Source organism: Peromyscus californicus, unplaced genomic scaffold (assembly GCF_007827085.1).
Source record: "Peromyscus californicus insignis strain IS unplaced genomic scaffold, ASM782708v3 Scaffold_9__1_contigs__length_137607984, whole genome shotgun sequence".
Lineage (NCBI taxonomy): Eukaryota > Metazoa > Chordata > Mammalia > Rodentia > Cricetidae > Peromyscus > Peromyscus californicus.
In genome coordinates this window covers 16,170,273-16,191,812 of record NW_026294617.1, presented here as the reverse complement: position 1 = coordinate 16,191,812, position 21,540 = coordinate 16,170,273, and the positions used below count along the sequence as shown (strand labels likewise).

The following is a 21,540-nucleotide window of genomic DNA, read 5'->3' as shown; positions in this document are numbered from 1 at the left end:
CTGTAAGCCCCAGTAAACCCATTCCTGTCTGACACTGCTTCTTCTCAGGCATTTTGTTACAGCAACAAGAAACGTAATGAAAAGGGCTTGGGGAAAATATTTGCTTCCACCACTCTTTGTGGTCTCTGACTAGGTTTGAGACATGAAGTTTGGAGATAATACAGTCATCATATTTACACAAAGTGACATCCAAGAACAAAAGCAAGACCACACTGAAGGGACAAAGTAGCTCAAAACAGAGACCCGGATCCACAGTAAAATACTTTAGCTATAGATGTTACCACTCTCTAATATTCTACCTCTGAAATTCGTTAATGTTGGAATAATACATATTCTATATTATTTGACCCAGTGGGGTTGAATTGTCTATTTCTTATAGTGTATATTCTCTATACTTGATTTCTATTTTTAACTCATATATATGTCTATTTCCAATTAGTGTGTAGAAAAATAAACCTAAAAAGAACATGCATTATTCCAACAACTAGAGTTACAACAATCCTCTTATTTTATTAGTTTTGAGGTATTTAGTCTTCTTCTAAAAATAGGACTCTGTGTATACTGCTTTGAGATTTTGTAACATCTTCTTTACAGTTACAGTTAACATGTCTGCTGGAGTCCAGCAGATGCAGTTACAGTTAGCTCACACACTGGAGTCCAACAGATGCAGTTACAGTTAGCTCACACACTGGAATCCAACAGACTCAGTTACAGTTAGCTCACACACTGGAGTCCAGCAGACGCAGTTACAGTTAGCTCACACACTGGAGTCCAACAGATGCAGTTACAGTCAGCTCACACACTGGAGTCCAACAGACTCAGTTACAGTCAGCTCACACACTGGAGTCCAGCAGGCGCAGTTACAGTCAGCTCACACACTGGAGTCCAGCAGACGCAGTTACAGTTACAGTCAGCTCACACACTGGAGTCCAGCAGACACAGTTACAGTCAGCTCACACACTGGAGTCCAGCAGACACAGTTACAGTCAGCTCACACACTGGAGTCCAGCAGATGCAGTTACAGTTAGCTCACACACTGGAGTCCAGCAGACGCAGTTACAGTTACAGTCAGCTCACACACTGGAGTCCAGCAGACACAGTTACAGTCAGCTCACACACTGGAGTCCAGCAGACACAGTTACAGTCAGCTCACACACTGGAGTCCAGCAGACGCAGTTACAGTTAGCTCACATACTGGAGTTCAGCAGACGCAGTTACAGTTAGCTTACACACTGGAGTCCAGCAGACGCAGTTACAGTTACAGTTAGCTCACACACTGGAGTCCAGTAGACATAGTTACAGTCAGCTCACACACTGGAGTCCAGCAGACGCAGTTACAGTTACAGTTAGCTCACACACTGGAGTCCAGCAGACACAGTTACAGTTAGCTCACACACTGGAGTCCAGCAGACGCAGTTACAGTCAGCTTACACACTGGAGTCCAGCAGACGCAGTTACAGTTAGCTTACATGCTGGAGTCCAGCAAATGAAGCTAGATATGGTGATAACTCCTGCTGCTGTTGAAGCAGGGCCAGAGTGAGGAGCCACCACATGCTGCACATGGGCCTGCCCTCTTCCTACAGTACCTGCAAGGATGATCCCCAGGACAGAGACAGAAAGCTGGGTGCTCTCAAGAGGGTTTTCCAATAAAGACACTCAGTTTGGGTCTCCTGTGGGTCTCTGCCATACTCGTATGGCAACTGTAACTTTGACTATGCTTGATTTATTCTCCATTCTCATTCTGATGGATGTTAAAAAGGATGAAATGGGGTTCACAACTGGCAAATTAGTAAAAAAAAAAAAAAAAAAGATAAGATACTCATTAGTAGCACCTAAGAATCATGTTAGAGCTAGAAACTTAAGGGCTCTAGACAGACAAAGGTTTGAATAGTTTGCTTGTGTGGTACAGTAAATTAACTACATGCCTAGTTGCATTATAACCTGTCAGACTATTGTTTGTAATGGGGGAGTTATGAAGCCCTCTTTTCCTTGGTAAACTGCAAGTGTCTGTTCATGTTGTTTTTTACTAACAAAAGAGGCAATTCATTGCTGAACCATTATCACCCTCAGTTGCTTCTTCCAATTATGGTGTATTACACCATTTTTTTTAAAATTATTAAAGCAATGTTTTTAATCTTCTGTACAAATGAAGTCTTGAAATTCCTGATCTTTCCACATGTGTCCTTCTTGAAGTCATTGTTCCGCTACAGTAAATACAAATTCTTTTCAATTTTCAAGCATTGTGTTTTTAAATAAGATGGTTTCTATTTAAATCCCCGAGGCTGCTGTGTGTGGTGGATCAGGAGGAGCACGAGTAGGTAGGATACAGACACTATTCCCATTGAGAATAAGAGGTTGTGGTAAATAAGAACATACATGAGCAGAGGTTAGAATGGGAAGCACTGGATAATAAAACAAAGCATTTGCTCCTTAGCCAGCAGCCTAGGTAAACTATTGTACATTTCATGCCAGAGTCAGACACTGTGGAAACAAAACAGAAGTGATGTCTGACTGCAGCTGGAGGCTCTGGGTTATCTTGGAGTTAACAGGACAGAGAAGGGACAGCTACCGTAGAATGCTACATTCCGGGAAGTCTACTTTAACTGGAAAAGACAGCAGAGAAGCACAATGAGTAACTTCACTTGTTTACAGCACAAGTTGACAAGTAAGTAGCTAAGAGAATACAATAGATGGTTACTGGAGACCCATGGTTTCAGTCTGAAGCTGGAACAAGTGGGCACTGGATAGTCAAGAGAGGAGATATCCATTATAGGCAGGCTTTAAGAAGAAGCTCTGATACTAAAGTAAGATAATCATAAAATGGTGCCCAATAGAAGGAGTTCAGTGTTATCTTAGTTAGAAATAGCTATTTACAACTCCAGCCAGGGAATCAGGAAGGCAAACAGCAGACTGTCACGTCTCCTTCTGGCCCTCCAAATACAACCCCCTAGTCTCCTCCCCAGCTCTGCAACAGAACACTTGCTGCAGCCCCCCACTCCCATCTCTAGTGGACCCCACAGATCTTCCTCTCCCAACCGCCCCCATGGTTGCTTTATCCCAGCCCCCACCTCCAGCAGGCACTCCCTGGGAACCCACAGGCCACTCAGGCCAGGGAAACAAGTAGGCAAACAGCAAATCTTTACCTCTCCTTCTGCCCCTCCAAATACAACCCCCTCATCTCCACCCCAGCTCTGCAACAGGGAAGCAGGTCGGCTTTGTAGACCTTCACCTGTCCCTCCATTCCTCTAATGCCCTAGATTCATGCACAGCTCTGCAGCAGATCTCACCTACGGCACTCTCCCCCCCCCCCCCCCCCCCCCCCCCCCGCTTCCTCTCTGGTGGATCTCACAGACCTTCACCTCCTAATCTCCCCCCCCCATGGCTGCTTTGTGTCCATCCGCCCCGCCCCCCCGCCCCCCCCCCCCCCCCACTCCAGCAGGCACTCCTTGGGAACACACCGGCCACCCCAGCCAGGGAAGCCGGGAAGCTAATTGCAAACCTTCACCTCTCCCTCAGCTCCTCCGAAATAATCCCCCAATCTCATCCCAGCTTTGCAGCAGAACACCTGCTGCAGCCTCCCTTCCTGCACCCATCTCCAGTGGATGGATCCCACAGACCTTTCCCTCAAAACTTCCCTCCCTCCGCTCACTGCTTTGTCCAGCTCCAGCAGGCACTCTGGAACCCACAGGTCACTCTGACCAGGGTAGTTAACTCCAGATCTTCACCTCTCTCTCCATTCCTCCAAATCTGATCACCCGGTCCCATTCCCAGCTCCGTAGAAGACCTTTTGCTGTGGCCTCGCCTCACTGTCTGCCCTCATTGCCTGGAGACCAACTGAGCAAATCCTGGTGGAACACTCTGCTTTCCTCCCTGTTACGGCTCCACTGCCCCCAGCCCATCCCCGTTCCTAAATCTCGGGGCCCAGTACCCAGAAACACATTTTACCTGGGACCCCAGTGCCCACACCTTTCAGGTCCCCAGAAGATTTCCCCATAGGAAACACATAGCTACCACACTGTTGTAAGAACTTGAGAGAAAACAGAAACCAAGGAACAAAACACCCACCCCACAAAGACAAGATCAGATATCAGATATCAGCACCTCAAGTTACTGTCTTCCCAATCCCAGATGCCTAGATACCAGCACAAAATCACAATCGGTAATGGCCAGGATGCTATGTCTCCACGAGATCCCAGCAGCACTACCACAACAGGCTATGAATATTCCAACACGACTGACACAAAAATAAAAGACTTTAATGTCTTTGCTACTGGTGTTCTAGTCAGGAAGTAGTTTCTTGTGCCAATGCATTCGAGGCTACTTCCCACTTTCTCTTCTATCAGCTTCAGGGTGTCTGAATTTATGTTGAGGTGTTTGATCCACTTGGACTTGAATTTTGTGCATGGAGATAGAAATGGATCTATTGGCATTCGTCTACATGACGACATCCAGTTATGCCAGCACCATTGGTTGAAGAGACTGAGCTGCCGTTGCCCAGCCTTCAAACAAGGGGAGGAGCTTAGTCCTCTCTCAACTTGATATCCCATGCTTTGCTGATACCCAGGGGATGTCTGCCCTTTTCTGAGCAGAAACAGAGGAGGAGTGGATTGGGGGTAGAGTGGGGGCAGAGAGTTGGTGGGGAGAGAGAATGAGAGGAGGGGGAGGAAATGTGATTGAGATGTAAAATAAATAATTTAATTTTTAAAAATAATACAAAAAAACTTAAAATTTCTTTTGTGCATATGATAGAGGTGCAGAGAGAGGAAATAAATCCCTTAAAGAAAACACAAATACACAGTGGTGGGAAATGAATAAAACAATTCAAAACATGAGAGTGGAAATAAAATCAACAAAGAAAACCCAAACTGGGGGAAATCTGGAAATAAAAATTTAGAAACTCAAACAGGAACCATAGAGGTATGCCTCACCATCAAAATACAAGAGATGGAAGAGAGAATCTCAGGCATTGAAGAAATGGTAAAAGAAATGCCTATGCCAGTCAAACAAAATGTTAAATTAAAAAACTACTGGCACAAAACCTCCAGGAAATCTGTGACACCATAAAAAGATCAGATCTAAAAATAATAGGAAGAGAGAAAGGGGAGAAAAACAGGTCAAAGGGCCAGAAACTATTTTCAACAAAATCACAGAAGAAAATGTCCCTAACCTAAAGAAAGAGATGCCTATCAAAGTACAAGAAGCTTACAGAACACAAAGTAGATTGGACCCAGAAAAGAAAGTCCCCCTTGCCACATAATAATCAAAACACTAAGCATACAGAACTAAGAAAGAATATTAACAGCTGCGAGTGGAAAAGACCAAGCAATACATAAAGGTAGATGTATTAGAATTATATCTGACTTCTCAATGGAGACTCTAAAAGCCAGAAGGGCCTGGACACATGTGTGCAGACACTAAGAGACCACAGATGCGAGCCCAGACTACTATACCCAGCAAAACTTTCAATCGCTATAGATGGATAAAATAAGACATTTCATGATAAAACTAAACTTGGGCAATATTTATTTACATATCCATTGCAGTAAGTAGACGGGACTAGAAAAAAAATCATCCTGAGTGAGGTATCCCTGATCCAGAAAGACAAATATGGCATGTATTCACTTATATGTAGATATTAGCTATTAAGTCAATTACAACCAGGTTACAATTCATAGAACCACAGAGGGTAGGTATAGAGTAAGGGACTAGAGGAAACAGACAGATTTCCTTAGGAAAAGGGAAATACAAAAGCTAGATATGGTTGGAATGGGATGGTCAAGTGGGGAGGGAGAAAGAGTAGGGGTTGTGGGAGAGAATACAGGAAGAGACAGTTAAAATGAAGGAGCATTTGAGGGGTATTATGGAAACCTAATACAGTAGAAAATTTCTAAAATATATACATATCTGAAAGCAATCTAAATGAAACTGCCAAATAATGATGGAGACAGAATCCCAGCTGGCCATCTCTTGTCACCCAAGGCAACGACATCCAGTACCAGGATTGGGTTACATCTAATTGAGTTGTTGGCTAAAGAGGCCCCAAACAACCCAGGCTGTGGCTAAAACAATAGATTGCTCTCCACAAACTGACAGCAAAGCCCCATGGCTAAAGACAACACCTATGCTGAATGGCAATGTCAAGCTGGTACCTACACAGAGCCTTCATCCCTATGTTCCAACATCTTTGGTATAGGAAGGTACTGTGCATACTATCAAAAAAAGTAATATAAACACCGACCCAGACACAAAACCTTTGACCTGCAATCTGTCCTGCCTGAAAGATATTCTAGAGCCATCACAGCACAAAGCTTGTTGTAGTGCCTAACCAATAACTGATTCGACTTAAGGCCCACTCCACAAGATATAACTCATACCCAGCACTGCTTGGGTGACCTAGTGTAAAACCAAATACTACTGATCTAAAAAAAGAAGAGGGGGGCAAGTACTGATAAAATGACTCCTAATGATATTCTGCTGTACTCATAGATCAGTGCCTTGTTCAGCCATCATCAGAGAAGCGTCCTCCTGTAGCAGATGGGAACAAATATAGAGAGACCCACAGCCAGATACTACACAGTGAGTGAGAGACCTTGGAACACACATTCCTAAATCGGAGGTCTCCGTCAAATTCCTGCCCCCAGGGGTCAGGGAACCCCCTGGAAGAGGAAGCATAAAGATTATAAGAGCCATCAGAGTAGGAGGACATCATGAAAATAACACCCTCTAAAGCAACTGAGCAAAGTTCATATGAACTCACAGATTGAAGCAGCATGCACAGGGCCTGCATGAGTCTGCACCAGGTCCTCTGTGTATATTATGACTTCCAGTTTAGTGTTTTTATGGGACTCCTGAGTGAACAAGTGGGTCTCTGATTCTTGTGCCTTCTCTTGGGCTCTTGTCCTTCTGTTGGATTGTCTTCTCCAACTCTTAAGTGATAATTTGTTTTATTGTACTTTATTTTGTTATATATTTTTGAATGAATGAATGAATGAATGAATGAATGAATGAATGAATGAAAGCCTAGCCATTAGGGTAAAGGTTAACAATTAAACTGTCGCTTATACTTGCTGGGAGAGGAAAAATCAGTTTTCTCCAATGGAGTGACACTAGATATATCAACCACTCCAGCATGTTCAGGAGTAGTTGAACAATAAAAAATGGACTCCACAGGGTTTTTGTGGGTACTTGTATTTGTTTCAGTTTGGTGCATTTTGTTGTTGTTGTTGTTGTTGTTGTTTGCAGGTCTTGTTTTTCTTCTTGGTTTGGGGGAGTTTTATTGTTATATTGGGTTTTTATTTATTTTGTGAGAAAGAACTTAAAGTTTGGTGGTTAGAGGGGAGGAGAGGATCTGTAAGAACTTGGGAGAGGGGGAGAATATGAAATAAAAATAATGTAATAAAAAGAGCATATTAAATAATAATTTTCTATTTTTTTAAAAAAAGAAAAGGGATAGTTATTCACAATATAAAAAATGTTATAAGACACATTCTAGAGATATATGTGTTGGGGAGGGGAGGGCAACAGAAGAGCCTCAAACTTCAGGGATTATCAGATCGGGGAAGTGAATAATACTGGGAAGGTTGATAACATTGGCTAATGACAGGGAAAGAAAAAATAAAATTCTTCTTTTTCTTTCCTGTGGGGTGCCAAGGATGAACCCAGAGACTGACTCACGCCAAGCAAGCAGTCTACCTAGCTACAACTCCAGATCACCAAAATTAATGTCTATTTTGTTTCAGTCTTACAGACTTTGAAAAACAAGCTTTCCATTTAAAAAGTCAAGACAATGAAGTAGGCAAGCAAAAGGTACTCTTCATACTTACGAATAACTCACAGTTACACTCTAACAAGCTATATGCCCACAGCACAGAAGCAATTTGTCGATGTGATCAAGGAGCCACTGTCAAGAACTTTTCCAAAGTCCATGGGACAGAGTCAGAAGTTGAGCCACTGCTTTCTGGCTTTGTTAAAAGGGCACAGTAAGTCATAGAACTGAGGCTAGGTGCAAAATTCTCCAGTTGAGTATTAAAGAGATGGCATGTGCATGTTGTAGAATAGAAAACTGTCACACACCTTGGCCACACAAAAGTGAGTGATGTCTGTAAACGAAGAGAACCCAGATCCATGTCTTCATTCTGTCCTTAAATAGCCATGTAGCCATGCTACGTTGTTTGAATCCTATGAATTACAGTATCTTTCTCTGGGAAACAAGGTTGTCAACTTAGATCTTCTTTTATACTTTAACCAAAAAGAATATAGTAGCCCCAAATATACCATCAGTACCTAAGTTCTTTTAATCTTGCTGCCCCCAAGTGCAAGAGCTGCCATTCATTAAGAAGCAAATTGTGGCAATACTGGACTTACAATGAGGAGTATTGACAATCCCTTTTTATAAACAGTGCTACTGAGACTCAGAATCTCTAGTTGATTGGATAAATAAGGTTCAGGATGCATCCTGAAGTCAGGAATTCAGGTGATTCATGCCCCATCTGATCATGATGGACAAAATGAACATATTTATAGTGAGATAACATTACAATGAATACTACAACAAACACTGGTTGACTTTTGGATGGTTGAAACATATTGATGGGCTTGCAAGACGACTCAGCTGGTAAAGCACTTGCTGCACAAGCCTGATGACCTGAATGCGGTCTCTGGAACACATGTATAAAAGCCAGATATTACCAGGTGGTGGTAATACTCACCTTTAATCCCAGCACTCTGAAGGCAGAAGCAGGTAGATCTCCAAGTCTAGCTAGCATGGTCTACAGAGTGAGTTCCAGGACAGCCAGGGCTACACAGGGAAACTCTGTCTCAAAACAAAACAAAAACAGCTGGGCAGTGGGGGTGCAAATCTTTAATCCCAGCACTTAGGAAGCAGAGACAGGTGTATCTCAGTGAGATGGAGGCCAGCCTGGTCTACAAAGCAAGTTCCAGGACAGCCAGGGCAGTTACACAGAGAAACCCTGCCTCGAGAAAACAAAAACAAAACAAACAAAACAAAACAAAGAAAAAACAAGAAAGAAAGAAAGAGAGAGAGAGAGAGAGAGAGAGAGAGAGAGAGAGAGAGAGAGAGAGAGGGAGGGAGGGAGGGAGGAAGAAAGAGAGAGAGAGAGAGAGAGAGAGAGAGAGAGAGAGAGAGAGAGAAAGAAAGAAAGAAAGAAAGAAAGAAAGAAAGAAAGAAAGAAAGAAAGAAAGAAAGAAGGAAAGAGCAGGCCAAACGGACTGACACACATCTGTGATCCCAGCACTCCTACCATGAGATGGAAGACAGAGACAAGACGGTCATTGGGAAGCCCAAGGCCAGCTACTGTGAAGTATGAAACATGTCGGAAAGACCAAAAGTCCCTCAGCAAGGTGGAAGGAGAGAAGCAACACCCAAAAGTTATCCTCTGTCTACATGTGCACCATGTCATGTATGCACACACAGAGATAATAATAAGATAATAACTAATAGTAATGAAAGAAAGAATTCTAAAAATATATTGATAATGTACTTAAGTCCATTTCAGTAAAATTTTCTTCTGGTATTCCTTTGATGTTGGACTGTATAATGTATAAACAATCTCACTGAAGGGATAGAAAACAATTCTGATTAAATTTTTAATAAAACTCTAAGGAATACTAGTAATATTTTACTCAAATATTAATTTATTAAAATGCCACAGCCATATAGGATGTGAGGTAGCTGATGCACTGCAGTGTGATAAGTATTCAAACAGTGAAATGGATAAAGGCTGATGTTAACTGTGGTACAGCCGCCGAAGAGTGTGGTCAGACTTAGGGAAGCAGTAGATTCCTGAGCAGCCTTCAACGTCAGTGTGGTCCAGGGAACTGAAGGTCCGAAAAGCCTGTCAAACGAACAGCCTTGGCAATCGGTCGAGAGAAGCCTTGGGATGACAAACACATGAGGGTTGAAATGACTCTTAGCTAGTGGACCAGCTGAATAATGACTGGCGTTCGGTCTTGGAGCCACTCTGGAGTTCCAGGTCAGCCTTTACTTGGTCCCAGAGCCAAGCGGTGCATGAGGTAGCTGAGAGGCAGTCGGGCAGGACTGGCTCTGGGAGTTCCGAACTGGGATTCTGGGTTGGGATTCACTCGGTCCCAGCGCTGAGTAATGGGCGTGGTGGCTGATGTGGGGCAGGAGGATTGGCTCTGGAGGTACCAACCTGAGATCCCGGTTGGAAACACACACAGTTCGAGGTTGGTACGGTGGTTTGAGCAGCTGATAGGCAGGCACACCACTGGTTCTCTGGGTTCTTAATTATACTGTAAGTGGTCTGTGGCAAGTGGTGGGGTGGGTGCCTGGTAGGCAGATGTGTAGAAGGACTAGGGGTCTCTAACTGGGGTTCCAGACCAACCTCTACACTGTCTCGGAGCCGAGCAGTGGCTGGAACAGCTGATATGCAGCTCTCAATATTTCTTAGTGTATAAATAAAATGAGGCTTTTTTTTTTTTGCTATCCATCACTTTGAGATCTTTACATTTGAAAAGTTAAGAAAGTAAAAAATGAAATGAATGCCCAGCAGTAGATGGCCAACACAAAACAAAGTCAACGGCACCTTTTGAAGTTCTTTGTCTCATAATGTTGAGTCAGGGATTTTTTTTTTTTAAACCTTAAAGGTCCTCTGTGTATATATTATAGTTTCTGATTTTGTGTTTTTAAGGGATTCCTATGTGTGCAAACACATGTGTCTCTGTGTCTACATGAGTTTCTTATGTTTTTTCCTTTAGCTCTTTTTCTTCTCTGTATTTATTTTGTTCTATTCTGATTTGTTTGTTTATTATTTCCCTTATTTTATTGTATTATTATTCCTTAGGTGCCTATTTGTTTTCTAATAAAAGACAGAAAGGGGGTGGGTCCAGATGGAACAGGATGGAACTGGGAGGACTAGAGGGTGGGGGGGGGAACTGTCATCAGAATATAGAGCATAAAAAAATCAATTTTCAATTAGAAAAAGACAACCTAGCATAGAACTAAAAAAAATTATAATGGCTAATGGTTTAACCTACATATCAAGTTGGATAGACACTCTAAGAAGAAATCTGAGTCTTTGCTCAGTGGGTAAATAATTGCTGCACACATGTGAGGACCTCAGTTTGAATCCCCAGAACCCCTAGAAACAAGGATTCGGTGACATCATTTGCAATCCTGCTGCTCCTATGGGAATATGGGAGGCAGGAAGAAGAGAATCCCAGGAGCTTGCATGCCAGGTAGAATAGCAAAAACAACAGTGAACACTGGAAGTCAAGGACCAGCACCCAAGGCTGTCCTCTGACATCCACGTGGGGTCCACGACACATACACATCAATATTCACACACATGAAAACAAACACACACACACACACACACACACACACACACACACAAATACACTGAACTTTGGTGGAAATTACTCCTTTGTTATGATTTCACAGAGAGCCAAATGGGAAGAAAACTCAAACTTATTTCCCAGTCAATCATTTCATTCTAACTTTGATCTGAAAATTAATAGTCTCACGAATTTTTTCTATTTGTGGTTTTTGAGTCAGGGTTTTGCAATATAGCCCACACAGATCTTGACTTTCCTTTGACTCTCCTGCCTCAATCTCCTATGTGCTGGGATTAGAAGTATGTACAACCTTACTCTGCCACTCACATAAACTGTAGTCTTTCCCTGACTGTTACCAACAGCTACATACTGATTTGTGTCTCCTATTGTCTTAGGACTTAAAACTCTAGTCAGAGATGAAGCATGCACCAATGCAGGTTTCGTTCATTAGTTTGCGTCTATGGCATAGCTTAATCATGAAACTTCTGAGCAGAGGCTCATAGTTAATGATTTGCAACATTTACTAAGAGACAGAAAAGACTTTCACAAAACCGTTTTTGTAGGACATATCTGTTTCCTTGATGCAGGTGCCTTCATCTGCAAGATGGTGCCGTTTGTCCAGTCCACTGCCGTGGTGACAGAAATCCTAACGATGACCTGCATTGCTGTTGAGAGGCACCAAGGACTTGTCCATCCTTTTAAAATGAAGTGGCAGTACACCAACCGAAGGGCTTTCACAATCTTGGGTATGCAAGTCACTTTTTGTCACTTGTCAAAATAGCTGATATCAACAACTTAGAAGTGGAAGAATTTGGTTTTGCTTATGGTTTCAGTGCCGGTGGCCATGTCAGAGGTGCAGCAAGTGGCAACTGACTTCAGGGGATTGGCCCACCAGCATGCAAGGCGCTGACAGGTGAATCTTGGATCGGCAAGGCCCCAAGGGTTCTGATCTCAGAATGTCTCTTGCTACTGCTGTGCCTTTACATGTTTCCCACTGCCATTTTTCTATGGTATCTGGCATGGTGTGAATGGGCGTGGGGAAATACCCATTGACCTTAATGTATAGCTCATGGAAATATCCCATTCTACTGGGCATTATTATTATGAAGGTTTTTCTCGTAAGCTGTACTGTTGAACCGAAGCAATGATTTTATACAATAGTAGTGTTAGTTTAAATAGGATTTTGATGACTGAGGATCATTAGTAAATATAATAGGGATTAAGATAGAGGTTAGCTTAGTGGAAAAACTAACAGAGGTCAAAGCAAGACATGGTTGCCTCCACCCCTGATAAAGCAGAGGCTGCAGAGGACAGAAAATAAGAACAAGGAAATGTCACACAGCTAGTTTCTGTTGAGGAGCCGTCAAGACTGTGGCTTACGTTAATGATTAAGAAAGACAATTGAGTCCCAGAAGCTAAGCTAGTTCAAGATCTTTCCATCTTAATGTTGAGAGATGTGTTCCTGGGTTTCAGTGTGCTAAAACTAAAATCATAGCTAAAACAAAGTCATTAAATAATGACTTAAGGTTAGGTTAAGATGTCATTGTTAATAGCTTTGAGGTTAAAAAAAAAAAACAAAGGAAACAATCTGATGTTTAGAAAGGCACATAGTTGAGTGAGGGACTTGATGAGGTCAAGGAACAAGAACAAAGCAGCCAGGTTATTATTAGCTGATGTGCCTTCCTTGTTAGAATGGGGATCAAAGATGATGATTAATTCCTGTGCCCATTTCTGCTCTCAGACTCCTGACATAAAAAAACTGTTGACAAATGGGTGTGCACCCCGAGGATTTAAAGTAGAGATGACTCATTCTTTTCAGATATAAAAGTTTAGATTTATGATTCTTATAAAATTTCTTTCTGAGATAAGTAATAAAATGATTGATCCTTTCTTTGTAACTGCAAAGTGCAGCCTTCCAGAAAAAGAACTGACTGAGAAAAATACCTTGCTTGCTTGCACTCTGTTAATCTATAACAAGCTGCTTAAGTATGAATGAATGTGGGTTCTTGGGACAACTTGTTTTTCACCTGTAATATGTAGAATGTTTAATCATGTATGGGAGATGAAAAACACGTTGTTTTTATTTGTGTTCATTGTAATCATTCACTTTAAAAAATTCTAATTTTTATACTGCTTGAAAGATTTTGCTGGGATGTATAAGCTGTAAGGGAAAAACTAAAGTTAGTTAGAAGGAAAACATCAAGAGAGACAGAAGGGATACATCTGGATAGAAGTAAAAAAGAAATAAAGAACAGAAAGAAGATGATAGAGAGAACCTAAAGAGGTGTGTGTGTGTGTGTGGGTGTGTGGGTGTGTGTTTCCTTTTTTTGCCAGACTCAGAGAGTCAAGTTTAGCCTCCCTCGCCAGCCTCAGAGAGTTAAGTTTTGGTTCCTTAGAAAAGTCAAGCTGACCTGGAATCCGGTGCCTGTGGTGTGACACCTTGCAAAGCCTTGGTGCAGTGGGAAGGGGCCTGGACCTGCCTAGGCTCAGTGTGCTGGGCTCTCCTGACTCCCCATGGGAGACCTCAATTTGGGGGATGTGGTGATGTGGGGTAGCTTGGGAAAGAGAGCTGGGGGTGGGAGGAAGTAGGAGGGGGGTCTGTGGATAGCATGTGGAGTGAGTAGAAAATTTCTTAACAAAGAAAAATGAAAAAAAGAAAGAAAGAAAAGTCAAGCTGAGTGATTAGTCTGCCAACCCCCTGGCTTCCCCCTCAATCCCTGAGCTGCTGGAAGCTGGTTCTCATGGCAGAGATACTTCAGAGATTCCAGTCCACAGCCATTTGGCTCTCACTTCTGGGCCTTTGGGCAGTAAAGCAGAACATGACATGAACATGTGATAGAGCAGTGGCTCACCTCAAGTACACAGAGAGAAACAATCTGGGACACGTTGTATGCCATTAACCCACTTCTTCCAATCAGGCCCTACTTCCATTCATCTATGAGTTCATCAGTAGATTAATCCATTCGTAAAGTTAGTGCCTTCATGACACAATAACCTACCTCCAAAGTCCACAATCTAGCAGTCAAGTCCTCTGAGACTTTCGAGGACATTTAATACTTAAATTGTAATATTTTGTGAGGCTACCAGTGTGCTACCTACAGTGTTAATGCCATTCTACATTATAAAATAATATTGTATTTGTACGGTTGAAGTTTTTCCCTTTATGTGTAAGCATTCCTGTATAATTTGAGGGGTTTGGTTCTCTCAGCATTTACCCCACACCATCTCTCCTTTAGGAATCTCCTATTATTGAAATATATTATTTGGATATATTTCTTCAGTTTAAGTCTTCAACTTTTAAGCATTCCATTTAGCTAATGAATGACAGCCATCAGTGGCATTTCCACATTAACTTTCATCTGACCTGAGATGAGAAGACTCTGAGTGTACAAGAGCAAGAAGACTTTGATACAGAACAGAAAATGTGCTTCGAGGGAAGCAGGAAACAGGGGTGTTGTCCAGAGGTGGCTCCCAGTCCGTTCACATAGAGGTTGCAAGTGCCTGAGAAGAGGGTCCTTCAGATGCCCAACAAAGATACATTCCACTCTCTTCATTTCACTTTAAGCAACTCTAGGTTCTTAGCTTGCTAGTACTGTCCCTGACTCAGTAAGACATGATACATACAACAAATCTCATAAAAATGCTGAATTTGAAACAATGGCCTCAAGTCTATCATGGTAATAGATTAGTTTTCCTTTTTAGTAATTACCATTGAGTGCTTAAAATCTTAAGATGTTTTATAATGGTCTGAATTTATAATAATCAGATGCATAGTGTACAGCTATAAGATCATCAAAGGTAGCAAATTTAACTAATATATCATGTGAAATAAATAAGAAAACAGTATTTCTGTCATTAAAATTTTAGCTGGTATTGTATTTTAAGGACACTGAAGACAGAGAGCCTGATGGTTAAGCATGACTCCATTTTACGGCACTATGATGACTATCACATTTTTACAGGTGTGGTCTGGTTGGTGGCCATCATCGTGGGATCACCCATGTGGCACGTTCAACAACTTGAGGTAGATTTGGGGCTGAATTGCCATTTATATTACTGAAATATTTCTCCTCCGCATCTCTCATCTATAACTGTTACCCATCTTAAGAGCATTTTAGCAAGTCTGTACTACTGCAGTTCCTTCACTGGAAATCTTTCAAATGAGATGAAGTAGTTTTCTCTGTTTACTTAATTCTTCTAGGTATTGTATTGCTAATATCTAGATGCTTAACTTTTTTTTAAATGTTCCAAAATCACTTTCGCCATTTTTCTACAAATTGAAAATGTTTTATCTAAAATGTTTCGATGTCTTAATATAATTGAGAATCCAATGAGTGGTCTATATTTTCTTTTATTGAAAAAAATTTTTTTTTATGGACAGTATATTCTGATTACAGTTTCCCCTCCCTCTACTCCTCCCAGTTCATCCCCTACCATCTGGATCCTCCTCCGTTTTGTCTCTCATTAGAAAAACAAATAGGTATCTACGGAATAATAATAAAATATAATGAGATAGAACAAAAGCAAATTGAAACAGGACAAAACAAACAAATAAAAAAAAGAGCCTAAGACAAGGCTGGAGAAACAGGAACATAGAGCTCCACTTGTTCGAACACGCAGGAATCCCATAAAAACACAAAACCAGGAGCCACAATATATATGCACAAAACCTGTAGCGTAAAATAGATAGATAGATAGATAGATAGATAGATAGATAGATAGATAGATAGATAGATAACTCTGACAGGACATTATGAGACAAGGAACCTCCAAATATGCTGCTGTTGATCTACCCTTAAGAGTAGTTTGTCTCCTCAGGGAGACTCCCTTGGAGAAAACTAATTTTTCTTTTACAAGTAGTTATTAATTTGAGATTTCTCCTGGGTTAGGGATGAGGCATGTGTCCACTTCTCCTTTCAGCCCTTGGACACCAACTGATGCAGACCCATGCAAGCCCTGTGCATGCTGCCACAGTCTCTGTGAGTTCAAATGTGTGTTGGTCATTCTGTGCCTACAAGGCCTTGTTTCCTTGGTGTCCCCCATCCCTTCTGGCTCTTACACTTTCTCTTCCACAGGGTTCCCTGAGCCCTGAATGGAGGGATTTGATGGAGACATTCCATTTGGGGCTAAGTTTTCCTAGGCCTCCCACTCTCTATGTAATGTCTGGCTGGGATTTCTGCATTTGTTCCCATCTGTTGCAGAAGAAAACTTCTCTGATGGTGGCTGAGCAAGGGACTGATCTATGAGAATAAAAGGATATCATTAAGAATCATTTTATTGCTGTGTTCTTTTGTAGAACAGTAGCATTTCGCATTCCCTTAGGTCCCTGGGCTATCTGGTCTCAGGTTCTTGGTCACTCAAGTGGCATCATTTTGGATTCTATCTCGTGGAGTGGACCTTAAGTCAAAGCAGACGTTGGTTGGTTACTCCCACAGCTTTATGCCACCATTGCACTAGTTTACCCTGCAGGCAGGACACCATTGTAGATCAAAGAGTTTGTGGATGGGTTGGAGTTTCTGTTTCTCCTCTGGCAGTGTGAAGAGTACCTTCTGGTACCAAGAGCACTAGCCAGTAGGGCTGAAGGCTCTAGGCAGGCACCAGCTCAACTTCTCCATGTTCAATGAATTGTGTGTGTGTTGTTTGCAGCAATACAGCCTTGCTGTCAATTTGTGGAGAGAGCCCTACAGCCTTTGCAACAGCCTGAGTTATCTGAGAGGTCCCCTGGCACTCCTTTGGCCAGCAGCTCAATTAGATGCAACCCCTTTCCTGGTACTAGAGGGTTCATTTGGTGATGAGAGGTGTCCAGGTGGGGCTTTCTCCCCTGTTATCTGATGATTTCATTTAGATCACCTTCATATACATACATAATTTAAGAAACTTCTGCTATATTGTTTCCATACAATTCCTCAAGTAGCCTTTAATTTTCCCATCCCTCCCATATTCCTTCCCTCATCCCCCTCTCCCCTCCCACTACCCATCTGATCCTCCTGTCCATCCATAACTATCTATTCCAGAGGTTCTCAATCTTCCTAATGCTACAACCCTTTAATATAGTTCCTCATGCTGTGATGACTCTATCCATAAAATTATTTACATTGCTATTTCATAACTGTAATTTTGCTACTGTTATGAATCATAATATAAATATCTGATATGTGGCCCTATTGGGGTTTGCAACCCACAGATTGAGAAGTGCTGATCTATTATTTCCCCTCCCTTCTCTGTGTTTTCTTTTATTGTTAACTCATGCAAAAAATGTAATCGATTAGTTGATTCTCCTTCATAAGGCCTTTATTGTCTGCCTCATCTTCATTGGAATTTGAAGTAGGAAATTGAAATTTGAGTAGGAAACACTCTTAGAGAGCATCTTATCCTAGCTCTCTCCTTCTCCTGCCTTTGTTTGGTGGGTTCAGCCATGTGTGAGGATTCACAGTAAGGAAGCAGAGTGTTCATTTGGCCCAGCCAGTCTGTTGGTGTCAACTTGAACATCTTTTGTAGTCTAACACAGACACCAATCCTCAAAGACAACAGGGCATTGCTCACAAAGCCCCTAACAAAGATATAGAATGATATATTCTAGTCTACTTTTTAAAACAGAAAGGCAAATAAGGAATTTTACTAAGCATGCCGCATCCCTCAGCAAGCATATCAAATGAGACACACAGTAAAAGTAGATTTTAAAAATAGTCTGGTATTTGATTATGACTTGAGTATTGAGTAAACTGAACTGTGTGAGAGCAGGGAGCAACTTTATTCTCTGTTACCACATATGAAATGATAACCGAGGATGTCCCCTCCCAGTATTTGTCAAAATACAATTTTCCCCTCCTATTAGACCTTACACTAGATACAAATATACTTAACACTGGGAAAAGCAGAAGGGCTCTCCTCGGTGACACCTAAAAGGGGGGGGGGGGGGAGGCTTCGCTAGTGTCAGTAATAAATTGTCTCTTTCCTTGGTACTCATAGTAAGACTTGTGTTGGAGATAGATGTGATTCATAAATTAGGATGGGGGTGATGGTGAAAACAGACCCAAAATCTCTTCTCAACCCCGAGTGCTATCTTAAACAGTAAAATTTTAGAGAAATGTATGTTTAGAAATGGAGACTACGAGGCTGGGAAAGTAGCACACACACAGAGGTAGAAGACAGAATATCTGAATTAGAGTACACCTAGAAACCTGCTTCTCCCTAGAGCTGTGTGAACCCATCAGCGATAAGCGGGGAGATTTAGGCTTTGCTGCTCCATGACTGTGGTCATTGTAGAGGCTGCTTCTATGGTGTCAGAGTAGGTTGTGTTTTTACCTCTATTCATGGGAAGTTCAGATCTTGAAATCGTTTTCCAATGGTTTATATCATTCCTAGTTTTGTTTGTCAATAATAGACCAGACCAGAACTTGACTTTTCTTGGTTTTCAGTTGCTCCTGAAGATTGTGATGAAACTTGCACACAAGCAAATAAACAGAAGCAAAACTATGTCCAAAACCTAAGCATTGAGCTGAACAGATCCAGCAGGCCTAGAGGACAGCATTCCTGATAAATTCTCACATTTCCATTTCTGCTACCCAGAGATGTGGCTTCTGAATATACTTGAAGGGTTCAGTTCAGTCTGGAAATGAGCCACACCACTTCCTGTTGTTAATAGTGTTTGAACTTAAAGATGAGTCGGCAGGAAATAGTTTGAGTAAATCAGTTCAATTATTTTAGGTTGGCAGTAGTTTGAGTCCCATTTTCTATTTGCCTTAATTTAAAAGTTACCATTTGCCTTCTTAATGCCTATTTTAGCATCTCTTACTTTAAGGAAATCTGGTGACTCTCCAAGTCTGTTTCTTCAACAAGTGAGAAAGCAAAAATGTATTAGTTTAATTAATATCAAAGCAGACAACAGACAGCATATGGTATTCTCCATAGACTGTGTGGTATGTGTGCTCTTTTAGCTCACTGAAAAGCATGAGAAGCAGAGATAAAAGTTGAGAAAGGCAAGAAATGAAAGAAACATGCACAGACCTCAATTCCATTTCAAATCTAAAAGCACGAAATTCTCTAAAACCTAAGCAGGTTAGTGGGAAAACTATATTTTACTACAAAATAGCAATGAAGCAGTAATTCACAGTTACAATAACATCGGTGTATAAATAAATAATAAATAAATAAATAAAAGTCTTTACAATGATGTTCTGCAATAACACTTGACTGCTTCTAATGCTGACTGTTGGTTCTTTCAACTGAATTGTTCTCACTGTAAAGATTAAGTACGACTTCCTATATGAGAAAGAACACGTCTGCTGCTTGGAAGAATGGGCCAGCCCCGCGCACCAGAAAATCTACACCACCTTCATTCTTGTCATCCTCTTCCTCCTGCCCCTGGTGCTGATGCTGGTCCTCTACGGTAAGATCGGCTACGAACTCTGGATCAAGAAGAGAGTTGGAGACAGCTCAGTGCTGCAAGCTATCCATGGGAAAGAAATGTCCAAAATAGCCAGGTCTGTCTGATTAAATGCTCATCTCTGTTTAAAAGTTTTCATTAGTTGTTCTAGAAAGGACAGTTGACAAGGATGCCAGAACTCCTGGGTAATTTAGGCAAAGTAATCTAAGTTGAGCGTATTTAAACCCTTGAAACTGTGCCATTTAATGTGTGGCAGAAAGATAGATCAAAATCATTAGTTCTTAAATCAAAAGCAAAGTTGGGAGTGAGCAAGAAGAGAATTTGAAGCATGGTTACATTTTCATCTGTATATAAATATGATTTGCAGAAAGAGCTATGAACTGGTGTCAGGGATCTCTGGTGGGGGGGGGGGGCAGCTCTCTGTCACCTTGCTGGCCATGTGACATAGATCTGCATTTTTGCCCCCCCTCCTCCATTTCCTCATAAGTACAAGGTTGTATAATGCCCTCTGTCATTACTTCATCAAAGATGGTGTTAACATACATGAGATGGCATGTATAAAAATGTTTTAAACCACAGCATATTACTTACGTTAAATGGTTATTGCTGAAATTTGATTTCAACATAAAAGCTATTTTCTTACCTTATTCATTAGTATCCATTTTAAAACACTATGATGCTTCCTACATAACACATAAGACTGACTTTATAGCTGTACTGAATGACCACTCAAATGAAAATGAGTCTCGGAGATTTGAGGGATGTAGTTAAATCACGGTGTGCAGCGCCCTCTAGTGCCAGTTGTATAAAGACAGGCCTCTCCGAATATAGGAAGATCCCAAGACTTCATCACCTCGGGAATATTTTTATTATACCCTTTCCTCAGAAGAAAGGGATTCTGGAGTTGAAAGGAGAGGTGCCAAGCATGAACTTTTAAAATATAAAGCAAGGCCGGGCGGTGGTGGCGCACGACGCCTTTAATCCCAGCACTCGGGAGGCAGAGCCAGGCGGATCTCTGTGAGTTCGAGGCCAGCCTGGGTTACCAAGTGAGTTCCAGGAGAGGCGCAAAGCTACACAGAGAAACCCTGTCTCGAAAAACCAAAAAAAAAAAAAAAATATATATATATATATATATATATATATATATAAAGCAAAGGCATAGTTCTAGTGCAGATATAAATCTACTTATAAGAAATGAGTTTGAATGCCAGGTAAACCAGAATTTTAATTTGATCCTTACTGTATTTTGTAAATATTGATGTTTTGCTATCAAAGATGAGAATGATTTTCAATACACGATGAATCAAAGTTCACTTGCTGACTTAGACTCCTAAATCCAAACCCAAAGTACATCAGTTACCAGCCATCTGACTACAAATCAGGAACCTTCGGTGGGCCTCAGCTTCTGCACTGGCCCATCGATTTCTTTGAATGTCAATGGTATAATCCATGTCAGTAACCTAGTAGAATGCCAGACCCACAATGAGCACACATCATGAGCATGTCTATTACATAAAGACTGTGAAGACAAGGGCGAGGAGAGCAGGAAAAGGAGATAGTCTACCTGCAGTTATGTGTGAGTGGCCTACGCTCAACTTCTATTTCAGTGTTGCTGTTTGAACACATTTTCCACAGCAAAGTGAACCAACACAATCCCTTCTTGTGGGTCTAGGAAGAAGAAGCGGGCTGTCATTATGATGGTGACAGTGGTGGCTCTCTTTGCTGCGTGCTGGGCACCTTTCCATGTTGTTCACATGATGGTTGAATACAGTGAGTACTTAGCATCCTCACCCGATGACTTCTGGTCCCTTCCTGCTAGAATGCACAGGAATGACTGT

At 41.6% G+C, this 21,540-nt stretch overlaps 1 protein-coding gene across 1 annotated transcript in view; it reads left to right on the top strand.

Annotated features, from left to right (window-relative positions):
- The window catches only part of LOC128105289 (pyroglutamylated RF-amide peptide receptor), a 49,448-nt gene that overhangs the window by 24,780 nt on the left and 3,128 nt on the right, over window positions 1-21,540 (top strand). Inside the window, exons 2-5 of the mRNA XM_052730297.1 lie at window positions 11,904-12,062; window positions 15,279-15,340; window positions 19,564-19,799; window positions 21,375-21,472. Coding sequence (XP_052586257.1) covers window positions 11,904-12,062; window positions 15,279-15,340; window positions 19,564-19,799; window positions 21,375-21,472 — 555 coding nt within the window. The remainder of the gene's footprint in view (window positions 1-11,903; window positions 12,063-15,278; window positions 15,341-19,563; window positions 19,800-21,374; window positions 21,473-21,540) is intronic.